Source organism: Pelophylax lessonae, assembly GCF_965119305.1.
Source record: "Pelophylax lessonae genome assembly, chromosome: 3".
Classification (NCBI taxonomy): Eukaryota; Metazoa; Chordata; class Amphibia; order Anura; family Ranidae; genus Pelophylax; species Pelophylax lessonae.
In genome coordinates, this window is record NC_138770.1 from 396947458 (window position 1) to 396958963 (window position 11506).

The following is an 11506-nucleotide window of genomic DNA, read 5'->3' on the forward strand; positions in this document are numbered from 1 at the left end:
CTTTTGACAATATAGTGTGTGTGTGTGTGTGTATGTGTGTGTGTGTATATATATATATATATATATATATATATATATTTGATTTTAACACAGACATATCTTCTACACATGTAGGACACCCATTAACAGGAAATGTGAAAAAAGACCTGGGGGTCACCAAGTATTATTTCAACATAAGCTGCAGATTTAAGATTAAGAACAAATGATGTTAAAATTTTATATGAGAGTTATGTTACTAGGATTAGATCTACGAGAATGTATCAAGGCCTGAAAGCCAGGCAACTAGCATTTTCAGAGTAAGTCAGCAACAGGAAAGGTTTCCTTTACAAGAAAAAGATGTGTAACATTTTTGTAGATTATTATCTAAAACTGGAGAAAAAAAACCTGTGTCTACAAACCTGTGAGTTGCATTTACCATTAAATTGCATTCATTTTAATAAGTAAATATACAGTAGTGTCTGTATAATTTCTTATTACTAAACGGAGTACAAAAATAAAACACACAATAGAAACAGGCTTTATTATCTTGTTTGTGAGGCTAGACTAGTACTACTAAGCACCTTTGACCATCTGCAAGGGCCATTTATAGCACAATATAGTAACAAGCTTTATTATCTCATTTGTGAGACTAGACTATCAGTAAGCACACTGAATACTTTTGCCTGTGTCAGGCATGTGAAAACAACCTGTCCTAGGTGTACATGTCTTTGATGGCCAGGAGCAGCACAGTGAGGGTGACAGAGTGACTATGTCTCCTGGCTGTAGAGTGGGCGTTAATGGTATTCAGCTCAGGTATCCATGCAGATCACTGCTCAGTTAGAAAATGAAAGCATACTTTGCTGCAACTGCTCTGACGTAAAGCCCAATCATAGGGATCACCACAATAAACCCTGGCAGCATCTCTGGAGTGTGCTAAACCTGCTAAAGCTCCAGGCGGAGGGCTGTTTAATGATATGATGTATATTGTGCATGTTAATAAGGAGTGTCTGCTAAAAGGGCAAAGGAAAAGTAATTGCTTTGAAATAAACTCTCCTAGGAAAAGAGTGCCTGCGTCTGTGTCATTTTATGTCCTTAGACAATAAAAAAAACACAGCAGTCACCTACTTCAATAAACCAGTAGCATCAGTTCCCTACTTGTGCAAATTCAAACGGAACTTTACCTTCAAAGGGAAGTTCAATTTTAACACCAAGTTCCCCCCCCCCCCCCTTCTCTCCCACTTTTGGAGGTTTTTTTTTTTTTTTGATTGGGGGGGGGGGAGCAGGTATCTAGTTTTAGCAGGTACCCACTCCCACTTCCGCTGTGACCACCTAGGTGATCGGAGCGGAAGTTCTCCCCCACCCGCAAACCTCTGGGACACGTCACAGGTCCCAGGAGGCTGTGGAACCATCCACTAAGCGCAGCACCACTGTGGAAGCCGTAAAAAGCCACAGTGGGTTTCCCTAATAAACATGCCGGCTCTGGGGATTCCGAAAACTGGTGAAGAACCAGCCCGGATGTGGATGGCGCTGGATTCTTGGACAGGTAAATGTTCGTTTTTTTAAAAGTCAGCAGCTACAATATTTGTAGCTGCTGACTTTTTTTTGTTAAGACTGAAGTGAAAATAAAGTGTATCTCTAGCTACAACTTTATTTTCTGGTTCTGGCTTGAGTAGGGAAAAAACTCAGAGCCCAAGCAGGTTTTTTTTCCTGAATCCTTATTAAGGGAGATTCTCCCTGTCTGGTGACCATTGTCATTTCGTAATCGTCTTTAGAACATAGGGGTAAATCTCCTAAAGGGAACACACCTTTTATGGTCATAAGGTTTGCATCTGAGCTTGAGCCACTTTAAGTGTTTTTTATGCCCATTTTCAGGCTTGAATGTTTTTGCTTTAGCCAATGGATAGCTACTTACTAGGAGAATGGGAGGCAAGAAATTGCATGGAAAAACATGAATTTCAGGTAATTTTATGTGCTTCCATTGAAGTTTTTAGGGACCAAAAACACCCAACTCTGACCCAAAAATCCTCATGCACCTTTTTGAGCTATGAACTATAAGATTCAAGAGACATGATGTCCGGGCTAATCTTTCCACTGGGACACAGACTATAAATAAAAACCTAGTAGAGTGTCTAACCGTTCCCTACTCTGACCAAGGTGAAAAAAGTTTTGAGATCCACATTAACAGTATACAGTGACCCTTTGTGCAATAATCACAGTATATTAATCTTTACAAGTTCTATTGAATAAAACCCCCAAAGAGAAATAGCTACATTTCAACGACTTTTATTTCGTTGGGTACAAAAGTTTTAGCATTTGTGGCAAAATATTTTATCACATAAACAGGTATTACACACACATACACACATTCACACGGTGCATTCTCCATCTCATTCAGCCCTAAAAATGCAACACTGTTTTGGCAGTACAGCAGCTGAAATAAAGTGCGATATCGAAGCGATCGTAGGACGTATTCCCTTCGCACAAGTTGTGCTTGAGACATCCACATTGTTCCGAGCGAACACAACTCTGCAGACTCAAACAAATCGGCCATTTCCGCATATAAAGTGCTAATGTTACTTTCAAAGTCTCTTCTCGACAAGTACACAACACAAACCTAGAAGTTCATAGCAGGCATTATTCATTAACTAGATTGTCACTTGTGCAGTGCTCTCGGTAGAAATGTCACTATTAAACATCACTGGGCGATCTAGATCGAAAGGACACTTTGGATTGAAAGCAGCCACAGAAGAGGACCCACATGGATCTTTGTATTTCATGGTTTCTGTAGGCGTAGATGATTGGATTGATCATAGAGTTGTAAGTGGCAGGTAGGAGTGTGGCGTATGTGTACACAGAGGGATAGTCTTGGTCTCCCACCACACAGTAAATAGCAAAAGGCAACCAACTGGCCCCAAATGTCCCAAGAATAATGGCCAAGGTAGAGACCCCCTTTTTGGTAGCTACATAGTGAGATGCTGCTAAGAAATGTTGCTGCAGTGCTATTTGGTGAGCATGCCTGCACACAATTTTGCAGATTTTTATGTAGAGGTGCAGCATCAAAATAAATATGAAAAAGAAGGAGGTGGACAACAGAGCCACGTTACTTTTGGTCAGAGGTCTGACAACGCTGCAAGAAGAGATGTCATCTAGGCAGTTCCAGCCCAGCACTGGAAGAAGTCCTAAACATGCTGAGACCCCCCAGGTGACCACAAGCATGAGATGTATCCAGAGGATGGTCTTCTCTGATGAGTAAGTCAATGCGTTGTAGAGGGACAGGTACCGGTCAACCGTGATGGCCAACAAGCTGCTGACAGAGGCAGTGAAGGAGGCCACCAGGAACCCCACGGTGATAAGGCTAATAGTCTCAGACTGGATGACATACTGAAACACAAAATTAAGGATCAAGCCAAAGCCGGCCAGAAGGTCTGCAGTAGCGAGGCTTCCGATCAGCACAAACATCGGGGTTCTCAGCGTCGGGGTGTAAAAGATGATGGCCACCACGATAGCATTCTCACAGGCGATGATGGTCCCAGAGATGCACAGCATAATATCCCAGGGGTTGATGGTGAAGATGGAGAAGAACGCGGACAACTCCAGGGAAGCGTTGGCATCGCTGCTGCGGATCCAGGGAAGAGAGAAGCCGGTGTCGTTGTCATTAAGGCTTTCATTCATCTCTCCAGCGTATTGGTGCCTACAATGAAACACAAGCAAGCATGAGAACAATTCATGTGCACAGCAAGGTGACTTCTACTGATCAGCGCTGCGGACTTCCGACTGGAGCTGTCCACGGTGCTGAACTTACATGGGGGGCTGATGACAGCTCTACTGCTGCCGGATGGTGCTGTCTATGGTGCTGAACGTACCCGGGGGCTGATGACAGCTCTACTGCTGCCGGATGGAGCTGTCTATGGTGCTGAACATACCCGGGGGATGATGACAGCTCTACTGCTGCCGGATGGAGCTGTCTATGGTGCTGAACATACCCGGGGGATGATGACAGCTCTACTGCTGCCGGATGGAGCTGTCTATGGTGCTGAACGTACCCGGGGGATGATGACAGCTCTACCGCTGTCGGCTGGAGCTGTCCAGGGTGCTGAACGTACTCGGGGGGCTGATGACAGCTCCACTGCTGTCGGCTGGAGCTGTCCAGGGTGCTGAACGTACCCAGGGGGCTGATGACAGCCCCACCGCTGCCGGCTGTAGCTGTCCAGGGTGCTGACACCTATCACCGGTTCACATGCAAATTGCCCATCATTTACTACTCCTGAACACACTGGAACCACAATTATATATCATGTCACTACTAAATGACACTATTCACAATGAAACAGAGTAATTTAATAGTAACTTGTTAGCATTAACAATACAATAGTTATCTTCTTCTATCTTATCGATTCTAGAAGCATGCTGTATAAAAGAGATGATAATAACCCTTACCTTTAGCAAGACTCAGCAGGACATCTCCTAGATGGACTGTAGTGAGGATGGCTGGAGCACATGAATGGGATCAGCACTGGCTCTGTCCACTGACCTGCTGCTGCAAGGACTGGTGTTGTGGCAGGTGTGCAGAGGAGGATGTAGGATGCACAGTACTGTACAAGCTGGGGACAGGGGGAGGGTGGGCTGGCTTTAGAAGGTAGGTGGGGAGAGGAGGGATGTTGGGGCTGGAGAAAACGTGCTTCTGCTGCTCACATGGCATCTCTAAAGTGTGGATGTTGCTAGTGAAGCGCTGCATGGGACCAGAGGATGACAAACCTTTGACGTCCATTGGAAAGCAAACGGGCAAAGAGTTTAGACGAGCTGATGCAGACCAAGCCTTCACTGGCGTCTTCCATCCAGAAAAGATAATAATATCATCTGATTCTACATCACCTGGCACATATTAGAATGGCATTATAATTATATACTGTAAATTATGTCACTACATAGCTTATGCTCTTGCATACCAAAATTCCCAGGGCGCCTCTGTAGAATTTGCTTGATGATCAGTGTAGCAAATGCTAAATTAGTCATAAACCAAAAAGCAAAAATGTAATATACTGCTGCTCACCAATTCTTAGATATAGTGACAACATTTGATTCTTTTTTAAGGATTTTTTCCCTTTATTTTTACTGCATTATCTGGCCAATATGGTGTCTCCACTCTGGTTGGAGGAGCAATAGAAACACATTTGGCCAGCAGCATTATCAGATTTGGGAGAGGGTAGTGTGGGCACTTCTTATAAGAGAAGTTTATTTTTTATTTTATTTTTTCATACCTACCTACTTACCTAGGTGGATGCAGTATTGATCGAATGCTGCATCTGCCCCTGCTGGCTCTGACACTGAGAACTGAACAATCAAACACTGCTGATTGCTGGGTTCTCAGTGCTCTGTGAGCAGATAGTCCACTGTCTGCTCTCACCCCCCTTCACACTCACTGGGGCATTGGGCTGAAAAGGGGGGCGGGAGCAGCTGGCTCAGGTGACGGTCCAGGGTTGTGGGTGGTTCCCGACCATATTGTCACAATCTTGCCCCAGCCTGGACTGTCTCTGTGACCTTGCTGAAAACGGGTCACAGGAGTGCAGAATGGACTGCACTTCTGTGATCCACAGGGCACTTCTGTGATCCACAGGAAAAGTACAGCCAATTGAGCTTAGGCTGTACTTCTCCTTTAAGCTCTTGCCACCTACATGTTGCATCCTTTATTTTCCTCTTGTGATCCAGCCAAAGTCTGTTAATTTTCAACTTCCTTTAACAGGCCAAGCTGCCCAGCAAAAGTAGCAGTCAAAGGTAAGAGGCAAATCATTTAGGGCCCCTTTTTACCCAGGGCAGACTCCACCAGCGGATCTGCCTGCCCAGCAGGGGATCTCTCTACTGATCCCTGCTGAGCAGGTGGATGACAGGTCCATGTCCGCTCCACTGACGCAGAGCAGACACAGCCCCCCGTGGAAACGGACCACCTGTCATCTGATCTGATTCACCAGATGGATAGGGAATGGATCCCCATCTGTCTGTCTTTAGCAGAAAGGATCAGATCCACTTAGGAGAGGAGAACTGATAACTGGCTTGTGTAAAAGGGACATCTACACTGATAATCAGGGCACTGTGCAGTTTGCAACAGTGCCAACCAATGCAGCAAAACTGTTCCCACCAATGCTGCCAATCAGTGCCTGCCAGTGCTGCCAATCAGTGCCCATCAGTGCTGCCAATCAGTACACATCAGTGCCTCCTCGTCAGTTTCACCTACCAGTGCTGCCTATAAGTGCCCATCAGTGCTGCCTACTAGTGCCCATCAGTGCCGCCTATAAGTGCTCATCAGTGCTGCCTTTAGTGCAACCTATCAGTGCCACTCAGTGCCACCTATAAGTGCCCATTAGTGCTATCTATCAGTGCCCAGCAGTACCGCCTTTCAGTGCAGCCTCATCATTGCCTTCTCATCAGTGCCCTTCAGTGCTGCCTTATTAGTGCCCATTAGTGCAAAGTTTCGGTCTGATAACGGTAATGGTAATGATAAAAATTTCATATAGGAACAGTGTAGCATGACCGCGCAATTTTCATTCAAAGTATGACAGCGCTGGAAGCTGAAAACTGACGGGTAGGAAGGGGGTAAAAGTGCCCAGTAGGCAAGTGGTTAAGTTTTGTTGTTTACAACTAGGACTTTATTACCACTTTAAAGCAGAACTAAGCCCAGTGATTTAATGGTTTCCCAAAACAATTAAATGAAAGGCATTCTGTGAATACTGTCACAGCAGTTTTATTGCTTTCAAATGAACTGTCAAGCCATCAAATGGCTAGTATCATAACTGATCACATGTGCAACTGTAGATCAAACAGAGACTAAGATGGCAGCTTCCTTGTCTGTAAGGGATAGGAAGGTTTAGATCCACTTTAGTTCACTAAACATGTCCATTTAAATCTTCTAGTTCAGCTAACAATTCCCTCTCCCCAGACTGACAATGCTGCTGTCCAAAGGGGCCTCCATCCAGAGTGGAGAGACCCTATGACGGGAAGTGTGTTACTGGCCTAATCACCTGGTGAAAATAAAGAAAAAAAACACTAAAAGGAGAAAACGAATGCAGCCACTACATCTAAGGGTTGATACGCTGCATTATATTACATTTTTTTTTTTTTTTTGGAGGCGGTGGGGGGGGGGGGGGGGCGGTTAATACCGCTTTAAATGCCAGCAGGTGAAAATGTTTTAAATGTTGTCAAGGCATTGTGACACCTACGTTTTAATGAAACTGTGAGGCCTGAAACACCTGTTCGGAGACCTTATCATTGCATGAACCCATTAGCACAACTAGACACAGTACCAATGTATGGAATTCATCTACTCAGTTGCCTTTCAGAGTCAATATCAACAAAAGGATAATATCTTATAGCCATACTAATGAATGCCCGGGTTGCTAAGGAAATAGTTGTCTACTTGCAGTCAAGGTTGTGTTTATCTTCAACAAAGCTGGTTTATATAAAAGACACAAAGTAAAGTAGTATTAAACACAAAAACAAAAATGTGATATATTGCAATATATGTAATCACAACATCTAAAACACAAGGCACCCCACAAGAGAATCAGGGAAGGCAGCGTAGGTGCCTGAGCTTGTGTGCCCCTGCCAGCTTAATTAGTGGAGCCAAGTGCCAGAACTTGTTATGGCACTGGGCTCCGTGTGCCCAAAGTCATAAGAACACATGATTTAGCTTAAATCTCAGAACAAATTCCACCAAATCCGGGACGGTTGGGAGTCATGAACGGCATAGGAGTTTTTTGGGGGGTTTTTCCCGTGAGAAGGCATATGACAGGGTGGTTCGCAGGCAGAAGCTAGTTGGAGACATGGGCAGAGCGAGACAACACTTATATGACTTTTTAATGGTTGGGTTTATATCTACTTTTTTGTGAATTCTTTGGTGATTACAGGCATATATGTAATGTCACATTACAGTGTAAGTGAACTGTGGTCATAATCATGCAAACCCCTAAAACCCAACTGCACTTTCAGTTTAAATCAGCTTAATACATTGCTGACGCATCAAACAAAAGTTCTGCAAAGTCTTGCAGTTCATTTTTATTATCCGCAGCCAGAGTAATTCTGTGAACACCTTTTGATTTCTCTGCAAGAACTCTCTCACCTTCTGAACCTAAGTAGCAGACAGAGTTTCTTAGAGTCTAAGCTTGAGTATACCTTTTGCTGGTAAAACTTTAGAGATGCTTACATCTGAGAGAGCCTTCCAATCTTCCAGAGATGTATTAGGTTACTTTGGTATATTTTGAGGGGTTTTCTCTTTCCAGGTTTGTATTGTTATTTGACATCATTGATATCCCTGCAGGGGTGTTTTCTGAAAACAGTGGATCTGTGTGAAAGATCATAGGTTGGGCCCTCCTGTGAGATAAAAAGACTGACACAAGAGTTCAGAAGTCAGTAGTAAGTGATGCAAAATTCAGCGGTCAGGAGTGATGCAGAGTTCAATGATCGGTAGTAAATAACATAGAGTTTGGCGTCAGTAGTAAATGATGCAGAGTTCAGGGGTCAGGAGTAATTGAGACAGAGTTCAGGGATCAGTAGTAAGTGATGTAGAGTTCAGGGGTCAGTAGTAAATGACATAGGGTTTGGGAGGCAATAGTAAATTATGCAGAGTTCAGGGGTCAGGAGTAAGTGATACAGAGTTCAGGGATCAGTAGTAAGTGATGTAGAGTTCAGGGGTCAGTAGTAAATGACATAGGGTTTGGGAGGCAGTAGTAAATGATGCAGAGTTCAGGGGTCAGGAGTAAGTGATACAGAGTTCAGGGATCAGTAGTAAGTGATGTAGAGTTCAGGGGTCAATAGTATATGGCATAGGGTGTGGGAGGCAGTAGTAAATGATGCAGAGTTCAGGGGTCAGGAGTAAGTGATGCAAACTTTAGGGGTCAGGAGTAGGAGATGCAGGGATCAGGGGCCAGGAGTAGGATATGCAGCGTTAAGGTGTAAGTGATGCCAAGATCAAGGGCCAGGAGAGGGTTACACAAGGTTGTTATATATAACACAAGAAGAGTTAACAGGAACGTAAGGTCTACTTCCCCAGAAGTCTATATCTTGTAAATTAGGCGAGCACTGCATCATGGAACTTTATGGAACACCCTATTGCAAAACAGTGTAAAACATCAAAAGTGCAGCCCGATTACGCGTTTCTGGCCGCAAAGGGCATCGATCATGATCTCCTTGCCAACAAACGCTGGAGGGAATCTTTGCTGATGCAGCAAGTGACAGTCACAACTACAGAGAAGACACCAAACAGCGTTCACCATGTTGTGCAATGTGTGAGGTCACAGTGGACCCCTTCCCCCTTTAAGGCCTATGTGCACTGCAGCCATTGCACTCATGGAGGATACCTCATTGGGGCCCTGTCATTTTGCCAGAAATATACTCTCTACAGTGGGCACCAAAAGACTGTTGCAACAATGCAAACTATTCCTATTTTAGAAGGGCAGTTATAAGCTCCGCCACAATCCTATTCTGCATCTGAGCAATGGGTTTAAGTACATTTTTGTGAGGTTTCAACTCTAACATTTCCAAGGTTCCATCCAGGTGCTCCTGTAGATGTCCACTGCACAAAAGAGAAAACTCCATAGAGCCCTGTGGAACTTCCCTGTTTAATAATATTAAGGAGTAACTCCACTGAGAAAACAACATTCCCTTCTGGGTGATCAATGTACATTGCAGAGATTTGAACAAACTTTGGTGCAGATTCACACGTGTTTCTGCTCTGAAGGAATAGCTGTTTGTTTCAATATGTCTTTCCGATATTGTTTTCTAAATGGAAGGGACTAATTAATTTAAATCAGCTGATGCACTTTCTGTGTTCTGATAAGAAAAGTTGCAGTGTCTACATTCCTTAAAGAGTATCTCACCAAAATGTTTTATTCTTTTTTTTGCAAAGGATGCCTAAAATCAGACTTGTAACTTTAGTGCAGGGTTCTTCGCCGAAGCTGGAAATTACACTTTTGGAGATGTTCTGTATGCCAACTGTGCACAGAAAAGTATAGTGCTGCAGTTTGAAAAAGAAATGTAATTTTTCACAACATTAAATTACAACATGGCTTGGGTAGGAAGTGTATACTGTATGCTATGTCATTTTTTTTTTAATTGGCTACATTTTTTTTTCCAGAAAGTGGAAAGCCCAACCTTGTGAAAAAAAAAAAAGAAAAATCAACCCTTGCGGTGTTTGTTATGTCTAGGAGATTTCAGAAAAGGCTGTATAACTTACTTATAGTCTGGTGCTCTCTTCCTCTGTCTGAACTTCAGGTCTAAGGGCATTAACCCTATGTTGTACATTTTGGAAGCTGGAGTTCAATTGGAGGTGGTCGAACCTACAGAGAAACTGCAGGTTGCCGGTCGCAGTGCTGAAAAGACCCTGCTGGAGTGAGTAATAAGGTAAGTTGTTTTTACCTTTATGCCTCATGCACACTGCTGTTTGAAAATTGAAGTTTTTGGGGCTTTTGGCATTTTTTACCTAAGCCCCTGAACGCAGCTCAATAAAATGTGTAAAATCAAAAATCCCAGCGCTACCCACAAATTAAACAATGAATGATAATAATACAATATATTTTGCCGCTATGCCACTGCCATGCGTTCCCACACCAAAAAAAAATCTATAACATCTAAAGTGAAGCATAACAATACAAAATAAAAATACATTCACTTAATTACATTACTTACAGTGAATAATAATCAAATCTAAAAGAAAAAACAAAGTGCATACAATTATTATGAACAAGTGTGCCTAAAAATGACACAATTAAGATGTGACCAAGTGACAATAAATAAACAAAAGTCCTGTTATCTCTCTTAACACATTGTCCTCTTTATTTTACACATATCCTCTTCAGCAGAGGAAATTCACAAATAAGGTGCACTAGACTCCAGTGCATATAGTATTATCGCCTTTTTAAATAGTAATACATTGCTTGCTTGAAGCGGTAGTAAACTGAAAAAAAAAAAAAAAAAAAACCTTACCCCTGTAAGGCAATGTTATAATGTGCTAGTATGCATTGTATACTAGCACATTATGCAAAACATACTTTAATACGTAGCCCTCCAGTGGCGCACTGTCATCACTGACAGAGCTTCCATCTTCACTCAGTCTTCCTTCTGGGTTCGTAGGCTCCAGTCCTTTGAATGGCCAAACCGCAATGACGTCGTGCACGTTTATGAGATATTTACAGTACCTACAGGTAAGCCTTATTGTTGGAATTAGGCGAACGGTTAGAGCAAATGTTTGGTCCAAACATCGCATGTTCAGCGAACATCTGAATTTGCAGGGAATTCGGCGGGTGTTCGGGGGTGAGGATCTGGGGGTCCCCTTGTTAAAGGGGGCTTCCAGATTATGATAAGCCCCCTGCCTGCATACCCCCAAAGCCACAGTCCAGGTTTGAGGGGAAAAGATCCTTGTCCCCATCAGCCCCCCTGCCCCAAAGCATCCACCCCCCATGTTGAGGGTGTGTGGCCTGGCATGGTTCAAGAGGGGGGTGGGATGCTTGCTTTTCCCCTTTTTCTGGCTGCCAGGCTGCAT

At 43.5% G+C, this 11506-nt stretch overlaps 1 protein-coding gene across 1 annotated transcript; it reads right to left on the reverse strand.

Annotated features, from left to right (window-relative positions):
• Positions 1-2275: 2275 nt before the first annotated feature.
• On the reverse strand, positions 2276-4739 carry GPR6 (G protein-coupled receptor 6). The gene is made up of 2 exons (XM_082251486.1): positions 4417-4739; positions 2276-3670 (listed from the first exon to the last, which is right to left on the reverse strand). The coding sequence occupies exon 2, from the start codon at positions 3649-3651 to the stop codon at positions 2668-2670; it is 984 nt and encodes a 327-aa protein (XP_082107612.1). The 5' UTR covers positions 3652-3670; positions 4417-4739; the 3' UTR covers positions 2276-2667.
• Positions 4740-11506: the final 6767 nt, after the last annotated feature.

Coding starts and splice junctions, on each gene's coding strand:
- GPR6 (XM_082251486.1), bottom strand. CDS start 3,651: ATGAATGAAAGCCTTAATGACAACGACACCGGCTTCTCTCTTCCCTGG.